The sequence below is a fragment of the Leopardus geoffroyi genome, chromosome D3, assembly GCF_018350155.1.
Source record: "Leopardus geoffroyi isolate Oge1 chromosome D3, O.geoffroyi_Oge1_pat1.0, whole genome shotgun sequence".
Lineage (NCBI taxonomy): Eukaryota > Metazoa > Chordata > Mammalia > Carnivora > Felidae > Leopardus > Leopardus geoffroyi.
This window is the reverse complement of record NC_059339.1, coordinates 48,617,873-48,638,151: the sequence shown is the minus strand read 5'-3', so window position 1 is coordinate 48,638,151 and position 20,279 is coordinate 48,617,873. Positions and strand designations below refer to the sequence as shown.

Here is a 20,279-nt window from a genome sequence, read left to right as displayed (position 1 = left end):
CCCAGACGGTATCTGATCTAAGAGCACATGTTGGATCCACTGTGTCCCTTCCATTTATTACCTAGCCTAGTCCATCGCTCTTTATATGATGCTAACTCACTGAAGAAACAGGGCCAGGTGCCCCACAGAATGCCCCGCCGTCTGGATTTGTCTGGCTGCCTCGTCATGCGTACTTTAGTTCTTTACTCTAGCCTCTAATTTCCTGTAAACTGCAAGTTTCATCTGAAGGCCTGATAGTCTAAGCTAAACATTTCAGTGAGAATACATCTCTGGTGATGCTGTGCACTTCACATTACATTATGTTAGCAAACGTAGGTGTCTGAATGCTGGCCCACTCGTTAATGATGCCAGGACTGACCATTGATCAGAGTGAGTTATGTCTTCCTTAGGATGCAACAAAAATGATCTCGGTCAAGCTGAGTTTCTCACCTTGAACTATTAGCATTTTGAGCCACCTAATTTTCTGTGGTAGGGCTGTCTTTTTTTTATTTTATTTTATTTCTTTAATATACATCCGAATTAGCATATAGTGCAACAATGATTTCAAGAGTAGATTCCTTAATGCCCCTTACCCACTTAGCCCATCCTCCCTCCCACAACCCCTCCAGTAACCCTCTGTTTGTTCTCCATATTTAAGAGTCTGTTCTGTTTTGTCCCCCTCCCTGTTTTTATATTATTTTTGCCTCCCTTCCCTTGTGTTCATCTGTTCTGTGTCTTAAAGTCCTCATATGAGTGAAGTCATATGATATTTGTCTTTCTCTGACTAATTTTGCTTAGCATAATACCCTCTAGTTCCATCCACGTAGTTGGAAATGGCAAGATTTCATCTTTTTGATTGCCGAGTAATACTCCAGTGTGTGTGTGTGTGTGTGTGTGTGTGTGTGTGTGTGTGTGTGTCTTTACACCATGTCTTCTTTATCCATTCATCTGTTGATGGACATTTGGGCTCTTTCCATACTTTGGCTATTGTGGATAGTGGTGCTATAAACATTGGGGTGCATATGTCCCTTCGAAACAGCACACCTGTATCGTAGGGCTGTCTTTTGAGCAGTATCCCTGGCTTCCACCCACTATATGCCAGTAGTACCCACCTCCTTCCCAGTTATGACAACCCAGAATGTCTCCAGACATTGGCAAATGTCCTCTAGGGTCAAAATCAGCCCCAGGTGAGAACCAGAAAGAATGAGAGGAAGGAAGTTTTTATGGGAAGGATACTGGCTTACCTCATAGAATTAGCAGGAGCATTCTCTCAGGGCTGGAACTTGCAGGGCAGCTCTGAGGACCTCAGTCATGAGAGTTTGTGGGCTTCTAGAGTGATGCCCATGGCTCTGCTGCAATACTGCCCGGGGTTTCTTTCCCCTTCCTTGGTTCTACAGAGACCATCTGACTGGCTCAGGTGGCTCCGATGCTTACACTTTAGCCAATCAGCTGTGGTAACCCAGACACGCGTTCTAGTCACCCACTCCTGAGAGTCGGACATTCTCGAAGAAGGCACTCTGAAAGAGTGGTGAGCTGGGTAGACCCCCAAGAAGTCTCTTCTTCAGTACTTAAGAGGGTGCCCACTTAGGATGGCTGCCCCAGCCCCTAGTCTCAGCTGTTGCCTCCCAGTATTTATGTCCCTGGTGCAGAAACTGTTACTCCTGGCACCCCTGCCCAGGGCCACTTCTGTCCCTCTCCCGAGGACACTCCCTCAGAAGCAGGGCCAGCTGCAGCGACCGAGGAGGAGGAGGAGTGGGAGGCAGGCAGAACCGCCAGCCCGCAGCCCTGGCACCATCTCGGATCGCATCTCTAGCCCCTGCCCTCACCCCGCCCTACACATGAGCCCTAACTCCTGCAGTTAGTATGCAGCTGACTCGCCAAGCCAGGGTGTGGCTGCAGAATGCAGATGGGTCTGCCTCTGCTCTGCCTCAAGCACCCCGTCTTGATCAGCTGTGTATACGTGGCCTTTCTCCGGGAGACCCGGAGGTGGTGGGGGATGAGACAGTGGCTGGGTACAGAAGGGACTCTTGCCGCCACTTCTGTGTCCTTTAATGGCCATCAGGATAAATCTCAGCCTGGGTGTCCTCCACCACCTTCCCCCCACCTGGCTTGCGAGAAACACGAGAGTAGTCAGAAGAAACTGGAAGCTGGTGCTGCTGGCCAGAAGTATCAGTTGGTAGCAGGGGGAAAGGAGCAAGGGAGCCAGTCTTTCTAGGTTTTGAAGAAAAGAAAGGGGATTGAGGGGTGGGAGGAGTGAACGGGTGGACACATGTCATTGCATGTCACATTGTCCAAACCCATGGAATGTACAAGGGCAAACGTGAACCCTAGTATAAACTGTGGACTTTGGGTGATGTAGGTCCATCAGTTGTAACAGATGCACCACTCAGGTGGGAGATGTTGAAAATGGCGGAGGCTGTGCATGTGTGGGGACAGGGGTATAGGGGAAACCTCTGTACTTTGTGAACCTAAAACTGCTGTAAAAATAGTAAGTCCTTTCAAAGGAAAAAAAAAAGGAAAAAAGTATTGCAGAACTAGGGGAATAAAGAGTTTTAGACACCTGAAAAAATACTGAAAAAATTATGGTGGCCCACCTCTCACCTAAAAAGAAGAGAAGGAAGGAAGGAAGGAGAAAGGAAGGAAGGAAGGAAGGAAGGAAAGAAAAAGAAAGAAAGAAAGAAAGAAAGAAAGAAAGAAAGAAAGAAAAGGAGGGGAGGGAGGGAGAGAGAAAGAAAGAGGAGGGAAGGAGGGAGAGAGAAGAGAAAGAAAGAAAGAAAGAAAGAAAGAAAGAAAGAAAGAGAAAGAAAAGGGAGGGAGAGAGAGAAAGAAAGAGGAGGGAGGGAAGGAATGAAGGGAGGGAGGGAGGAAGAGAGTGAGAGAGAGAAGAGAAAGAAAGGAAGGAAAGAAAAAAATCTTTGAAACTAAAGGAAATTAAGTCCCGCAAAGATTTTTTTTATTTTCCTTATGACTACTACCTGGATGCTATTTTTGAAATGTAAACTATAAAATCCTTCATTTCCTCTCATCTTCTTGGTGTCCCTCCTTTGTGGGTCCCCTGATATTTACATGCCCTGCCTTCTAGGGAGCCAAGTGCGTCCTGGGAGGCCCCAGGGCAGTGAAGAGGAGCTCCCGGGACGAACTGGACGCATTCCCCAGAACCCACAGTGCCTAGCATGGCATCCGGCACGTTTAACAGATTTTAAAATGAATAAGTGACTGATTTGCCTTTGGAGTTTAAGGATGTGCCAACTGCTGTGTAAAATTTCAAGGCCATTAGGAGTTAAGTGAATTTCTGAACTGTTTGGTGGAATCAGTAAGTGTGTGTGGCAAGCTGAATAATGGTCCCCAAGGGGGTCCACATCCTAATCCCCAGAATATATTACCTTACACAGCAAAAGAGACTTTGCAGCTGTGATTAAGTTAAGGGTCTTGAAATGGGGAGAATATCTTGGATAATCCAGGTGGGCAGAGTGGAATCACAAAGGTCCTTATAACTGAAAGAGGGAGTGGGGAGGGTCAAAGTCAGAGAAGATGTGATGAAGGAAGGAATGTGGTTGTTGGCCGGGAGCCAAGGAATGCAGGCAGCCCTAGGAGCTGGAAAGGGCAAGGGAACGCATTGTCCCCTGGAGCCTTTTGAAGGAAGGCAGCCCCACCGGCTAGCTAGCCCTGCCTAAGACCCATTCCAGACTTCTGACCTCCACAACTGTATGAGAGTGAATCTGTATTGTTTTCAACCACCAAATCTGTGGTAAGTTCTTACAGCAGCAATTGGGAACTAATACACGGTGTAAATGACTTTCCTCCCCCTGGGGAGAATGTTTTCTGAATTCCAAATATTTAATCAAGAAATAAGCTTTGGAGACGTGGGTCCATTTGCATTTTGAAGTCCACCCATACTTAGGTACCGTGTACCTATCTCCAAGGTCCTAGAAAAGCTCAATTTATTCGTTGTAAAATGGGATCTTGATCTTTCTCTGCCTCGAAAAACTATCGTAAATCTCAAAAAATTTCTGATTTTAAAAATATGTATTCTAGGATTTTAAAATTCGTTAAATGTGATAATAGGTCTGTGAATAATCTGTTTCCCTCTACCTGAATGTGAGGCTACACAAGAAATATGGATGATACTTTCCTAATTAGGGAAGGTAAAATTGGCATAGAAGCAGGGCAGACGAGTGACAGCATCTAGTACATTCTGCAGTTGCTTTGCTGAAAAGCAAATGTAGTTTTGGGTTTCATTTTCTTCAAAAGGAAATCTGGGGCCACACCTGCTGCTGCCCCATAAACTCCTGCCCATTTCCACCTCATACCTTAGGGATAAGAGACAGCGTTGTCTAGAAGAACAACCAAAGAAAGGAACAGTGGGTGTTGCCAGATAGGAACCAAGGTATAAGGAAAGAAGATTTCAAAAGATTCAGAGAGCAGAAGGAAATGAACACAAGGTCAGGGGGTCTAAAGAGAAACTTGGTAAACTCTAAAAAATACGGGATTTAGACAGTAGAATTAAATGATCCCAATTGAGGAAGGAAAGGAGGATGAGGTTCCTAAGAAAAGCAGCTGTGGGTATGAGTCGGCTCCACGGGGCGATCTCCGACGAGCTGAGACTGGAAACGTGTGTTAGAAGTAGAGAAAGACGACTATAAAGGAGCCCGCCAAGAAAGCGAATGGCCAGTGTGAGCTTAACCGTGCAGAAAATGATAACAAAAACAAGAAGGGCCTTTTTAGTTCTTGAGCTGGCAGACGCTTGGAGGCAAGTCAGCGTGGGGGGCCGATGGCCAAGGGGAGCCCGGCGCTCGGCTGTTCTCCAGCGTCCGCTGCCCCGGTGCAGACGGTGCTCCACCCCAGAGACCGGAAGGAACAGCACAGTAAAGGAAGAGATGAAGCCAGATGGTCAAGAGAGAGTAAAAGAACACCTGGTGGCCTGAAGGAGTTCAAGACCGGGCCCCGTGAGATACATCCCAGGGTACAAGATGGTCTTCAGGGGACCCCTTTAAACTTCGCTTCAGTAACCACTGGCAGAATCCTTGAGAAATCACTGAGCAGGGCCAAAAGTCTAATAACGGCCAGTGTTTCCCTCATTGTTCAGGAGCAGAGAACAAGGAACACGAGCAGCATCGTATAGGGAGGCACTCTGTCAGGCCATGGCCAGACCTCAGAGTGGATTACCCATGTGGCTCGTGAACTCAGGGGGGAAAGAGGGTGAAGATTCAGAGTCAGCATTGGAGGATCTGTAACCCCAAGTCCTGTTAGCCCCATTACCTTCAGGTTATGGTAGACAAACTGGTGGGTCAGGACATTGTCATGGATATAGACTCGGATATCAGGGCTGGAAGCAACTTCGAAGGAATTGATTCCTCTCATTTTATAGATAAGGAGACTGGAGCCCAAAATAGTTAAGGAGAGTCTCTGGGCAGTACAGAGACTTGGGCCCTCCCACGTGTCCAGCCTTCCCCTTGGAGTCCCACCCAAACACATGGCATTTCAACAAGACACCCAGCAAATGCCACAGTTATGGGCTGACTGATCTCCGAATTCTAGGTTTTATAACTATTTGAACAGCCAGAATCCAGAGTCTTCGTTTACTACCTGAGCATCAACCTGAACCAAGGTCTGCATGTAGCCGTCTACACATCTAGAAACACAACACCTGGCTCAAAATGATAAGAGAGAGAGAGAGAGAGAGAGAGAGAGAGAAAGCAGAACATTGGATGAAAGAATCCACATTTTCTCAGTATGTTAGGACAAATTCCAACAATTTGAAGAGGGATACATAATGGAGGGTTTAAAATTTTTCACAAATGCTGAAAGAGAAGGGCCTAGCTCAGTAGCAGCTCTAAGGAAAAGGTATGGGAACGCCACAGTAAGCAAACTATAAACTAATAGGGTAACAGGACAGCCAAGAAAGTTAATACAGGCTGATGCCGTGTGGTAGGCAGAATGATGGAATATATATCACTTAACATGGCAGGAGGAATATATCACTTAACATGGCAGAAGGGACTTTGCAGATGTGATTAATTAAGTTAAGGGTCTTGAGATTGGGAGATTATTGTGGATAATCCAGGTGGGCCCAGTGCACTCACAAGGGTCCAAGTGAAAGAAGGAGGCAAGAGGGTCACAGTCAGAGAAGATGTGACAATAGCAGAGGTCAGAGTGATGTGAGACCACAGGCCAAGGAATGTGGGCTGCCTCTGCAAGCTGAAAAAGGCAAGGATATGAATTCTCCTCTAGAATGTCCAGACCCCTTTAGACCTCTTACCTTAATGACCCATTTTAGACCTCTGACTTCCAGAACTGTAAGAGAATAAATTTCTGTGGTTTTAAGCCACTAAGTGTGTGGTGATTGTTACAGCAGCCATAGGAAATGAATGCAGGCTGCTTTAATAGTGGTTAGAATGTCCGGACAAGTGAAGGTTTCACAGCGTGCTCATCAGATCACATCTGAAATGTTAGGTCCAGTTTGGGTTTGGGTTTTCAGAAGTATGTTGACAAAGTCAAGCACACATCAGATATTGAAGGACCTCTAGGTCATAACGAATGAAAAAGAGCTGAAAAGATGGGGTGTTTTCAGCCTGAATAATACTAAGACGTAACAGTTGTGTTCAGATGTTTGAAGGTTTAACAGGTCAAAGAAAGTTTAGGATCATATAACCCCAGATGGCAGAGTCTGAACAAGTAAGTTGGAACTACAGGGAAATTAAGGTCCTTCTAACTGAAAAACTTACAACCATCAGAGCGGCCAACAAAGTCAGTGCTGTGCCTTGTTAGATAGTAAGCTTCCCATCACTGGAAGCATTTAATCAAAGGCTAATGGTCACTATTCAGCAGTGTTTGAAAGGATTCCTCCAGAGGGTCAAAGTTGGTCATTAAAACTGCTTTAAGCAGTCTCAGATTTGAAGACTTGATGACATTTTCACTGGAGTCCAGATTCTTTCTTGTGTTATCATTTTTTTAATGTTTATTTATTTTTGAGAGAGAGAGAGAGACAGAGCGTGAGCAGGGGAGGGGCAGAGAGAGACGGAGACACAGAATCCGAAGCAGGATCCAGGCTCTGAGCCGTCAGCACAGAGCCCGATGCGGAGCTCAAACTCACAAACCGCGAGATCATGACCTGAGCCGAAGTCAGACACTTAACCAACTGAGCCACCCAGGCACGCCTTGTGCTAAAATTTTTAATTCTCATAGGATAATAAAAAGTTAGTAGCAGAAGTTCTCATTTCTACTGCTTGTCAACTGTCAATGCTGTTTTTAAATCTCCTTGAGAGCTGTCATCTGGATAAGTAAGTAAAAGATTGAGGTCAGCATCTCATGGTTGATGTACTTCAGTGGGGGTCCCAGGTATCCAGGAGGAACCGGCCATCTTCCCACTCCCACCCTCAGGCTGAGGGGGCCTCACTTCTGTCCTTTCCTAAGCGTGGCCACACCTCAGCTTTATTCTCCTCTCCTCAAACCAAACAGAACCTCCTATGGGTCAGGTGCCAGGATGTGCAAGGAAGATGATGAGGGCAGTGGGCTCCTCTCCAGCAGGGAACCGGGACTCCTGCAATAATGGCATTGCCGGGAGAAGACAGAGCACCGAAGCGGTCCGTTCTGCTGAGGGGCATCTGGGGCAGCGTCTTCACCTGGCCCAGGTGTCCCGCCACAGAAAGCGGAAGACCCGGCTGGAGGCCCGCTGGGACTTTCTCACCTGTCCATGCTTTTTTCTCTGGAGGCCCTGCATGATGCTACTGCCGCTGCTGCCTTTGCCGCTTGATTTGCAAGAAAAAGAGCAGAGTGCCAAATAGAACCCGTTTTCCTGTGGTCATCCTCTCCGTGCGCCATCCCATCCAGGTGGCCGAGGCCTCGGGCCGCACTCGGGCCCCGGGCTCTCAGGGCGGCTCTGCTGCGGGCACCAGGCACCGCCTGCCAGCTCCAGCCCGAGGAGGGACGGCAGACACGCCTGTGTCAGCTCATTAAAACGTTCTCAGTCAACGTGTCCGGACAAGTGTCCCACTTGCCTCACACCCGGAGACAATTGTGGTCGTAGCTACGCGTAGACCGTACTGACCTGCTTGATAACATCATTCCTGCGTTGTTGCCTCCCTTTTCCTCCTTTCCCTCCCTTTTCCTGCGTCACTGCCTCCCAAGGCCTCCCATTCAGTGACACGTGTGTGTGTTAATACCTGCTTGCCAGATTTCTGTTCTAATTCAGTAGATTTTGTTTTAAGGCAAGAGTCAAAGAGTGGGTGGCTGTGGTTTCAGAAAGGGACGGGTTTCCTTTCGTGCACACCTGTCCGGCAGGGATCGTGGACTGAGGTCTGCCTCCGTCCTTTGAGCATGGCAGCGTCGAGGGCGGTGCCTCCGCCTCCCCCAGACCATCCCAGGTCAGCACCCACGCTTAGGTCAAAGCCGCGCCCGGCGTGTGCCCTGCAGGCGCCCACTGCCACCGTCTCCGGCCGCCCTCCCGCCTCATGCTGCCCCCTGCCTCCCACGAATTCTGAGCTGCCAGCGAAGGTGACGGGGAGCATGGGCTTCCCGTGAATAGTGCACCTGCGCCTCCCTCACTGCGACCTACATGTGGCTCCTTCTGGAGGACGTAAAGTGGATTCTCACCACACGAATTTTAAATGCCCAGAGGCACTCCTTACTGAAAGAGAAAAGTCGTGGCTTCAGCCTTTCTCACATCCGTTTTCTCATCTGCACAGTGGGAATAATAATGGTTCCAAATCCACAGGGCTGTTGTGGGGGGGGGGGGGGGCGGCTACAGGGTTTAATTTATGGGGAGCATTTAGAAGAGGGCCTGCCTGGCCCTTAATACTCTTATCTCTTTTTATCATCGCTGAATGCATTAATGAAGGAATGAATGAATGCACGTGGAGTTGTGTTGTGAGTGAAAAATTCACACGTAGATTTGATTATCAAAGTAACAGAGGTGGAAAAAAATCACCTCTTACCTGTGGACATCTTCAGCGCATTGTGTTTGTATTTTGCGCTATGAAACGCCTTTTTTGTTTGTTTTGCCAGGACTACACTTTGTTATATGAAGAGGCAAAATATTTTCAGCTTCAGCCCATGTTGTTGGAGATGGAAAGATGGAAGCAGGACAGAGAAACTGGTCGCTTTTCAAGGCCCTGCGAGTGCCTAGTGGTGCGTGTCGCCCCAGACCTGGGAGAAAGGATCACGCTCAGCGGTGACAAATCCTTGATAGAAGAAGTGTTTCCAGAGATCGGCGATGTGATGTGTAACTCTGTCAACGCAGGCTGGAATCATGACTCGACACACGTCATTAGGTTTCCACTGAATGGCTACTGTCACCTCAACTCGGTCCAGGTACAGCCTTGTCGTATACCGTGTGGAATCGAATGTCGCTCTTAATGCTGTTACTTAACCTTGCCTTCACACAGTGCCTTCCGTCCAGAGAGCTGGGAAACTCTCATGTGGCATCACTTCTGGGTAGGTAGGCCCGTTCACTCTCTGGGCACTCAATCATTGCACAGGTATTTGTTGAACACACACTACAAGCCGGTGCCCGTGTGAGCACTGGAACGCTAGGAGACGAAGAAATAGACAATAGCTGTATTTTCAGGGAACTTCCATTCTGGGAAAGACGAGGGAGCCAAACAGTAACCAACAGAAATGGTGGCCAGGTAGTGAGAAGAGAGAGTAGCTGGGATGGGGCGTCCCAGGTAGAGGGCCTACCTGTGAAGATGGGCATCCCAGGTAGAGGGCCCACAGGTAGAGGGCCTACCTGTGAAGATCCCGAGGTAGGAGTCGGCATGGTGTGAGGAGGGGTATCAAGGAGAGCCCGCGCAGCTTGAAGAAAGTGAGAGACAGGGAGTCCTGAGACCCGAGGCCAGCAGGTGGCTGGGAACAGATCACGGATTGCCTCCTGGGCGGCGGGAAGCACCCTGAGATTTTTTGTTTGTTTGTTTTGTTTCTTTTGGTTTTCATTCATTTGCTTGTGTGAGTAAAAGCCATTTGAGGATTTTGAGCAAAAGCGTGGCATGATGTAACTCAGCTCCGAACATGAATCCTCCGGCAGCAGAGGGAAGCAAAGGGAGAACAGCGGAAGCAAAGGGACCAGTTAGCAACAGTTGAGAAGCGTCCGATTCTGAATGTCAGGAATGTAGTAGAGCTAACAAGGTTTCTGACAGTGGCTGTGGGTTCTAAGACAGAAGCCAAGGATGACTACGATTTTTGACCCAGGAACTGGATGAATGGGATTCCTGTTTTCTGAGATAGAGAAGTCTATGGGAGGAGACGGGTGGAATTCAGAAGGTGGGTTTACACGTGAGGTGCTGAGTCCCTTAGACGCAGGTCGGTCTGCTCATCATCGTAACGAACGTGTGGCAGCCCCGCGCCAAGGGTTGTATGTGCCTTGTCTACTTGTAACCGTCTTCATGGGTCAGCGCTGTTAGCCCCCCTGTCTTGCTGATGAGAAAGCAGAGGCACATCTGGGTCTTAACTCCAGGTCTAGGTCACTCAAAATGATTTGAAGTCAATGGAGTAAGGGCTTGGGGTTTCTCCCACCCACCCCCTTTTTTAAAATTCATTTATTTGTGAGAGAGAGACAGAGTGTGAGCAGGGGAGGGGTAGAGAGAAAGGGAGACACAGAATCTGAAGCAGGCTCCAGGCTCTGAGCTGTCAGCACAGAGCCCGACGCGGAGCTCGAACTCACAAACCAGCGAGATCATGACCTGAGCCGAAGTTGGACGCCCAACCATCTGAGCCACCCAGGCACCCCCTCCCGACCTCTTTTTAATTGGAGTGGGCCTATGCCTTTATTGACCCAATAAAACCCCTCCCACAGCTCAAAGACTAGAAGCACCCACTCTACTATTCTGCCTCTTGAAGATTGTTCCACAACTATTTATAATTTTTGTAAATGTTTATTTTATTTTTGAGAGAGAGCAAGTGAGGGAGGGGCAGAGAGAGAGCGGGGGAGACAGAGGATCCGAAGCAGGCTCTGCGTTAGAACTCATGAACCATGAGATGATGACCAAAGTCAGACGCTCAACTGACCGAGCCACTCAGGCACCCCACTACTTACAATTTTTAAAATTTACAAACAGGCGTCCGAGAACAAAACAACAGGAGATGCTGGCAGGAGCTGTGTCTTGGGAGGGCTGGAGAAAGGCACACGCTGGCAGCCAGTGTGGTGGCCGCTGGGTTGGATGGGGCCAGAGGTGCACCTGCAAGGCCCGGTGTTAATTGAAGCTCTGAAAGCCGTTTGCCTCCTACACGCGCTCCCTGCCCCAGCCCCCCTCCAGATGGAGGGAGGAGGCAGTGCCCATCAGAGCCGGGACAGCATTGCTTCTCTAGGGCCCCATCTCTCACACAAAACCCCAGCCCCACCACTCAGGCTGTGGGACAAATTCATATGCCTGACAAGTTTCCCAGTCATTCAAGTCTGATCAGGTGTGGACATTTTCATCTGGATTAACATCATCGGTGACACAGCCATGACACGACCACGACATAATCGATGACTCCAGCTTCCTGCTCCACCGACCAAGAAATAGGCACCGTCCTCTAGGCATTCACAGGTTTTGGGATAAGACACACAAGACCTGATACCTCCAGCCCAGCCCTGGAGTGATTTAATATTCCCAAGTGATCACTAACTTTAAGGAATTTTGTTATTAACAAATTGATGTTTAAAAAGAAATGGCCAAGGAGCATAGCTGTTTGCATTACTTTGAAATAAGCTTTAGGGGCGCCTGGGTGGCGCAGTCGGTTAAGCGTCCGACTTCAGCCAGGTCACGATCTTGCGGTCCGTGAGTTCGAGCCCCGCGTCAGGCTCTGGGCTGATGGCTCAGAGCCTGGAGCCTGTTTCTGATTCTGTGTCTCCCTCTCTCTCTGCCCCTCCCCCGTTCATGCTCTGTCTCTCTCTGTCCCAAAAATAAATAAACATTGAAAAAAAAATTAAAAAAAAAAAAAAAAGAAATAAGCTTTGAGCACATTCAAGGTACTGCTGGGTCATATGGAATAATTATCATATTAGATATATGATATCCCCCTAGGGAGGAAGCTTGGGGATTTCCACATTTAACAGTTTAGCAACCTTCCATCACTGCAAGACAAACAATATCAGAGTTAGGTTCTTTATTGCTCACAGCTTCTACCTTTTCAATTCCTCTCCCAGTGAAGGCAAAGAATCCTTTCCGGTGCAGTGGTTTGGCCACGCAGACTGGGGTTTTTCTTGCTGAATGGCTACATTCCTGCCTCTGCTGGAGAAGTCTTAGCTCTTGGGTCCTCACCTTTTTATTTAACTACCACCAAAGCACATCTTGACTTTGAACATAGGGATTGTTTTCTTCGTTCTGTCCCTTGCTGACTGGTGTGCATATGCATTGTGGATATATCTACAGAAATAAGAGCACTGTGGGTTAGAATGTTCATTTTGTTCTCATAAAGACTTGGGTTTTTTTTTATTAAAAAAAATTTTTTTAATGTTTATTTGTTTTTGAGACAGAGAGAGAGAGAGAGTGTGTGTGTGTGTGTGAGCAGGGCAGGGGTAGAGAGAAAGGGAGACACAGAACTCAAAGCAGGCTCCAGGCTCTGCCCTGTCAGCACAGAGCCTGACATGGGGCTTGAACTCACGAACTGTGAGATCATGACCTGAGCTGAAGTCAGATGTTCAACCAACTGAGCCAACCAGGCGCCCCTTGTTTTTTTTTTTTTTAATTGGCCAGCATTAGAAGTTGTAGTTTTCTGAAAGTTTACTCTATTGTTTTCTAATCTCTAGTTAGCTTTTTTGCAAAATAGCAAATTATATTCCACATAAAAGTAGGCAACCAAAAAATAATAGTAATTTAAGAGGAAACAGTAAGGGTTTGCTTTATGTTGAGTACATTTTAAAAGTTAATAACATCCCACTTCATTTCCCCCCAAAATTTTAAACCAGAATTTTTTTAAAGTTATGATTGAGTCATCTTGCCTTTAGAGTGGTGTAGAGGGGCACCTGGGTGGCGCAGTCGGTTAAGCGTCCGACTTCAGCCAGGTCATGATCTCGTGGTCCGTGAGTTCGAGCCCTGCGTCGGGCTCTGGGCTGATGGCTCAGAGCCTGGAGCCTGTTTCCGGTTCTGTGTCTCCCTCTCTCTCTGCCCCTCCCCCATTCATGCTCTGTCTCTCTCTGTCCCAAAAATAAATAAACGTTGAAAAAAAAAAAATTAAAAAAAAAAAGAGTGGTGTAGAAATAATTTAATTATAGCCAGAATCCCAGGGAACATTTGCAAGTCCAGTGTTTGTTGGATTCCTAAGGAAACAATGCTGTAGATCAACTTTCTGTATTTTTGCCTAAGAGCATAGGAATTGTCTCCTACATTTAAGACCATCGGACATGTCGGTGACCAACCCAGGGATCTTTCTGGCACTAGGTATTTGATTTCAAAACTGAAGAGCTTATGAGAAGTTACTATTATATGAGAAGTTTAGAATATCTTTATTTTGGATATGTTTTCTAACATCTAACCATTGCAATTACTCTTGCCTCCCTGAATGCACCCAAGGCAATAAATCTATTTCAAATGCCACAAACTCAAAAACTTGTAGATAAACCTCAACTGTCTTCAGCAGTCCATTGGTTCTGCCATTGAAATTACATCCGTCTTCCAAACTGAAATATATGAAGTTAGTACAGGCAGACTTCAGCAGTGGTGGTGCTGAGAGTGAATGGGTTGAGAATGACTCACTGGCTGAGTAGATTCAGATCAGATCATTGTCTGGCCATATCATTTATCATCTCATAGAAGATATTTTAGTGATGAGATTTGAAAGGTAAACCGTCTCTTTTTGCAGAGAAGGGAGTGTTGCATGTTACAAGAAACGTGGCATCTGAGGCCAAATGGAGCTGAGCTGGAAACCCACTTCCATCACTTATAGGCTGTGAGCCTCAGTTTTCCCGGGTATGAAATGGGCTGACCACCCATTAATAAGCAAGGTGGTTGTAACTATCCAATGAACTGGCACGTGAGCGGCAAGCATTTGAAGGCGTATTTTGGGTGTTGGACACAACCGTTCCATCCCTCCTGCCCTTTAGTGCAGGGCCTTCCTCTGAAAGCAGAAACTCAGAGAGACTCGGGGGGTGGGCACAAGATCTCAAACTTCAGGACACCTCTTTGGGCTGTTCGTGTGGCCAGAGGACCTGTGTCCCCCTAACCAGATGCTTGTCTTGGCCTTGTGCAGGTCCTCGAGAGGTTGCAGCAGAGAGGATTTGAAATCGTGGCCTCCTGTGGAGGAGGAGTGGACTCGTCCCAGTTCAGCGAGTACGTCCTGCGGCGGGAACTGAGGCGGACGCCCCGCGGGCCCTCTGTCATCCGGATAAAGCAAGAGCCTCTGGACTAAATGGACAGATTTCTTATGCAAAAAGGAAAAAACAAAAACAAAAAATGTACACAACAAATAACGCAAACAAAAAAGGGACATTTATGTGCAGCTGGGACAACAAAACCAAGTCCTGGACCTAAAATTGAATAAACAGACACATTGATATCCAATAGAGACCACACCTGTATTCATATGGGAACAATTGGAATAGTGATATCCTCAAGGTGTAAAAAAATATATAAATATATATATATATATGTCAAAAGGTAGGAAATGCAAAAAAAAAGGAAAAAAAAAAGTTTCAAAAAGGTGGTAGCTACAGTTGGTGCTGTGATGGCCGTGAAGTGTCCTGGGCCTCCCAAGGCCTCTGACCGATAAACAAGCCATGAGCAGTGAGGACGCATCTCCTTACGGTTTTCATTGCCAACAGCCATCCATTGTTTCCTTTTCCTTTGTCTTTCTTTTTCCTTTTTTTTTTTTTTTTTTAAAAAAAAAACAAAACAAAAAAAACACCTTGAATAGAGTTTATTTGCAGGATGGAGGTTTCCTGTCCTCTGTTTAGGTGGGACGGGCAGGACTTCAGAAAAACTCTTCATGAGCACACTGCATTCGAAAGACATTAGACATGAAATTTTAAATGTAGTTTGTACAGAAGTCACACTTCTTTGCCCGCCTCACAGATGTGAACATGACTTTGTTTTTAAACTGATCAGTTTTGCAAAGGGGCCAGAATTATTACTTGTTAGACTTGCTCCAGTTTGAGTCTGCTGCTTTCCTACAATTTTTCAAATTTTATAATGTATTAAATACAATAAACTCTGTTTAAAAAATAAGGTCTGTGTGAAACGCGCATGTCAGGATGAAGCTGTATTTGAATGAGATTTTTCTTTTTCTGAATTTTCTGTGTTGGACACCAGAAGACATCAGCTGAGGCTGGTTTTGAGGTCAAAGCCACTAAAAGATAAAGGATGTTATCGTGTGTTCAAAACAGTTCTGTTCCCACCCGGCAAGTGTTCTGACCTGTGCTTTGTTAGCAAGATGATCTTCCTTCTCGTGAAACTTTTCGTTTATAAATTTGAGGTATCTGTTGCTGCAGGGCAAACCACGCTGAAAGTTTACAGCTTAAGGCAACATCTTATTCTCTGTCACGATTCTGCGGTTCTCTTGAGCAGCCTACCCTTTGCTGGCCCGCTTCTGCGGCAGGGGGTGACGAGGGTGTCACGGGGCAAGATTGGGCTGAAATGTCTGTCCTACGTGGCTTTCCCATGAGTTGCCAGTCCATACTGGCTCAGGACCTCCGTGCCATGTGCTTGACCCCATCCCAGCATGGGAGCTGGGGTCTAAGAGGGAGGGTCCCCTGCTGCTGGCAAAAGTGTTCTAAGAGGGAGGAAGCGGAAGCCTCGGTGCTCTGAAAGGCCAGGCCTGGAATTGCTCAGTGCACCTCTGCACAGTCTCTTGGCTCAACAGAGACCCCAGATTCGGGGGGGGGGGGGGGGGAGATAAAATCTACCCCCTGCTGGGGAGAGTGACAAAAGAATTTGTAGCCAACTTGAATCTACCATAACACCTGTCCAAAAAAATCCAAAAAGTGGGACATTATGGCTTTGGAGGAAGTAGGGAAGTTCTAAGCCAGAATGGTCGCTTTCTTATTAGCCCCAAGAGGTAAGAAACCTGAAGTCTCAAAACCACTTTGGAATTAAGCCTTCAGCTTTTCTAAGGTATTAGCGATTCCAGAGGCCCTTCTGTGTACCCCACCTCACCTGTCTTCCCTGCTGCTGCTTCCTCATTCCAGACACAATAAAGCCGGCACGATGGTGAGATTGACAGGTAAACCATCATGTGTTTCTGCTGCAAAGACATTCCTGTAGTGATAGGCGATTTCCATCCTGAACTTTCTTTTTTTAAATTAAAAAGTCTATGCCTGAGGATACCAGTAATGAAAACATCTCTGGCTTCTGAAACTAAAAGTAAGCTGTTAATGCTCCTATCCCCCCTGAAACACACAGGCCCAAACACTGGATGTCTCTAATGACTGCCAGCCAGTCTTGCACATGGTTGGTTGATTTCCCCGTATTTGAGGCTAATACGGCACTGGCTCACGCCAGACAGCCAGGGACGCTCCTGCCAGCTGCCTGCTCATCCCCGCTGCCGTACCAAAAGGACAATGAAATCGCACTCTGATTTTCCCAGCAATCCATTCTCATTAGGCAACATTTCCTGCAAGCTCGAAATAAAGCAAGCGCCCTGCTTTAGGACTTTGTCCCGCTGGTTGTCATCCGGGAACTTTTCCCCAGCACTCTCTGTGCAGTTCGTAGACAACCCACAAACACTGCACTGCATGGTGGGCGTGATTAGCATCTACATTCTTCTTCGCTGAGTTCTTATACCCATTTATACAACTGCAACCCAGAAGCACATTCTTTCTACAAAAACTCTAATCCTCTAATCCAATCCAATGCAGCAAACCTATATCACATGTAATTTTCACACTGCAAGGCTTTATAACAGATTCCCGGAATCTTCAGGAAAGAGCTGGTCATTGAAAATATAATTGAGTCACAGTTGCCTTTTGCCCTGTTTTTATTATCTAATCTGCAGTGTGTATCCAAATGTCACTGGTCATCCCGATAAGGATCTTTGTGGCTGTGCTCATTTTTCCTAAAGAGGATCTGATCAAGGCCTATGTGCTATATTTATTAATGTCTCAGGATTTCTCTGGTTGGTCTCTCATTGGTAGAGTCAGGTTAATTTTTTTTTTTTTTTTTTTTTTTGCAAGTATATTATGTAGGTGATGTTATCTCCTTATTACATCACTTCAGAAGGGTCTATCTGACCCATAATGGTGATGGTAATTTTTTTATTTCTATTTTTTTGTTTTTGTTTTTATTTTTGGCTTTTATAAATCATATTGCATGTGAGTTATGGTTTTGCTTTTGTGATGGTAATTTTGACCACTTAGTTTAAGTGACATCCACCAAATTTCTCCAATGGAAAAGGAGCTTTCTCTCTTTGGGATTAATAAATACTCTCTGGGTTGAAATTGTGAGACTATCAATATCCTGTTCAACACACTTTTGCCCACCAGTTTGCACACTGATTGGTGATCTTTTTCCTGAATCAAGCATCACCGTGGTGGCTATAGAAGCATACTTTTAAGAAAGCTACTATTGCCTGAACCACTGATATTTTAAATAACCTTTTACTTTGCTTTATTTTATTGAGCAAAATGCATTTCTTTAGCCAGGCACACAAACTATAATCTTCCACCTGCTTTCTCCTAAGAAGTATTTTAGAAAAATAGAATGAAGGAAGACACTTCTAAACTGGCTTCTAAATACTAGGTGGGTTTCTACATAGTAATGATAATAGCCACGCCCTTCATGTTTGCTGCGCTAAGCACTTTCTCTGCAGCTAACTCACTGAATCCTTCTGACCACACTAGAGGTTGTATTATCCCCATTTCTCAGTTAAAGAATTAATACTCTCAGACACTAGGTAAATGATACGATAAAGGCTAATGTCGGTTGAGCTTTATCAGGAGGGCTGAAACACACTATTTGATGAAAAATAAGGTTTCATGTTGTAGTAGGATGAGGAAGCAGACTATGAATTAGAAGCATTTTCTCCTTAATATTGAGAGCATACCTTGCAATACGTCAGGAACTCCATCTCGGTGATACTATGATGACGGTGACATGGTTTCTGCTGGGGAGTGCTGGGGAGGGGGGGAGGGGGCAGAGACCTGTACGCCCAGGGGCAGAATTAGGGCATGTGCTTAGGCCTTACAGGATACTGTCATTCTTACTTACAAAGCAAGGACTATCAAGGTGGATTTGAAAGACAGGTACCCTTTTGCGGAAGGGGCGCAGGAGGGCAGAGGCCCCGAGTGGGGCAACATAAGGCAGGTTTGCAGAGTGGTGTGGGATGCAGCTGGGTCAGCTGGAGAAGAGTGAAACAGGGCTGGCAAAGGAAGGTGGAACTGGACAGGAGTGGAAGTTGACCTTGGGTGCCCGGCTGGGGGCAGACTGTGTTCAGGAGCTTTGGGGGCATCATGGAAACCGGGAACCATGCATATTCAGCTGGGAGTGTGCAGGCTTGACAGGTTGAAACAGTCTGTTGGTGTGAGGGACAGTTAAGTTGCTGTTTTTCCCATTTGTCCATTCATGACCTACTAACCAGTCTGAGAGCTGACGATCCGCAGATGTATGAGAAAATAAGACACCATCCTGGGTGCAGAGATGACAAACTCAGATGCCTACAAGGGCCAGGTGAGTCGTATAAATTAGGGGACAGGCAACAGCATGTGTGCCCCATTCAAAGGGGCAGCCCTACTCCACGCCAGCAGGTTCTCCAACAGGAGAACAAAGGGCCCACGTGCTTAAATGCCTCGTTTTCCTCAGAAAACCTGGAAATCTAGATTTTTGTGTAATCTCTAGATGCGTGAATGTTAGAACTGATTCATTTTTTTCAAATGTACAGATCAAACAAGACATCTGCAGGATTTGTAGCTCTGAGAATTATGAAATAATAAAGCAGTTTTAGGCATTCTAGAAAAATTCCATTTGGGTAAAATCGCATGTGATGGCACAGAACTAAGTTGTCTGAAGATATAGCTTATAAAAAGTATGAAAATTTAAGGCAAACTTTTAGACGTAATATCATTTGATCATAAAGATTTAAATCCTAGTGTATAACTGACAATAGCGATAATAAGTTTTCATGAAATGCTTACTACGTGCCAAGCACCGTGCTAAGTGGTTTACAGATGCTCTTCCCTTCAGTCCTCATGGAAACCCTTTGAAGTTGGCATTATTAGCCCAATTTTGCAGATGAGGACATTGGTATGTCAAAAAATGTTTACCAAAGTCCACTAGAAACTTGGAACCACACACACACACACACACACACACACACACACACACACCACATGTTTGATTAATATCTTGTACTCAACTCTTTCTGGTTTTCTAACTCATGCGAAAAAATATTTTACTCTGTCCTTGGCAAGTTCAGTATGCTTCATTAGAAAGCCACTAGACAAAAATGTCACTGCAGTGATTAACTGGTTAGATTAGGAATTACTAAACCCTGATAAGGCGTGGTGTCTCTGAGAAGAGCCACCAATGAGTTCTTCATTGATCATATCAGCGTTCTGCAAACTTGCCCATTCTTAAGACACACAAAAAGCACTTGGTAAAGTTATAGGTTTCAGCAGTCTTCTACCATCCCCTTCATCCCATGTCCCCACAGATGTCCTGAATCTCAATCTCTAAGTAAAGAGTTTGTGAATCAATGTCCACCATTTGTGATGCTTTGATCAGGCAAGTTTGGAAAATACTTGGTGATATCACTGTGCTCCCTCGATCTAGGTAGGAATAGAGGGTGATAACCCCCCTCTCCCTGGGATGCTTTTGTTATGTGCCTTTTTTATTGCTTCACTGATGTTTATTAAACAATAGTTGCCTTCTATTCTTTTGAAAGACAGAATGGATACTTCAAATGGAGTTAGTGGGGCGGGGAAATTCTTAACTGAAATTTAACCCAAGGGCCCTCATCCTTTCTTAATTAGAGAATTGCCCGGTCCGTGGAAATAGTCCACCAGCTACAGAATTCTCCCACCTCATCTTAAAAAGCTATCGGAGGCTTGAATGAACAGAAGTTACAACACAGGAAATAATTACAGTAGCACCTACCACTTGTAACAATAGCTGACTCCAGGTGTGCGGGAATCTGCTTTTTCCCATATGCTTTAATGTGTGTGGGTTTCTTCAAAACTTAAATACTGAACTTAGACCTTAATTTGAAAAGGTATGTAAATCTATACTCCTAACCATTTACCTTGAAACTCCTTTGTGCGTGCTTTGATCTATGTTAGATTCAGAGAGCTCAATCCCACTGTATTTCACATGACTCCAAGTTCACCCTCTCTCTCCTTCCCCTTCCCGGCCCCCAGTTTCTCTTTCTCCTTCACTCAATGTGAAACCCAGTATTTC

The 20,279-nt window shown here is 46.0% G+C and overlaps 1 protein-coding gene across 6 annotated transcripts in view; it reads left to right on the top strand.

The window, feature by feature from the left end:
* Window positions 1-15,119, top strand: part of KCTD1 (potassium channel tetramerization domain containing 1) — a 190,275-nt gene extending 175,156 nt beyond the window's left edge. For 5 of the 6 annotated variants that reach the window (XM_045459280.1, XM_045459277.1, XM_045459282.1 and 2 more), the window contains 2 exons: window positions 8,983-9,288; window positions 14,146-15,119. In XM_045459280.1, the coding sequence (XP_045315236.1) occupies window positions 8,983-9,288; window positions 14,146-14,304 (465 nt within the window). In that variant the 3' untranslated portion in view covers window positions 14,305-15,119. Of the gene's footprint in view, window positions 1-8,982; window positions 9,289-14,145 lie in introns of those variants that run through there. The other variant, XM_045459278.1, reaches the window with a different exon arrangement.
* Window positions 15,120-20,279: the final 5,160 nt, after the last annotated feature.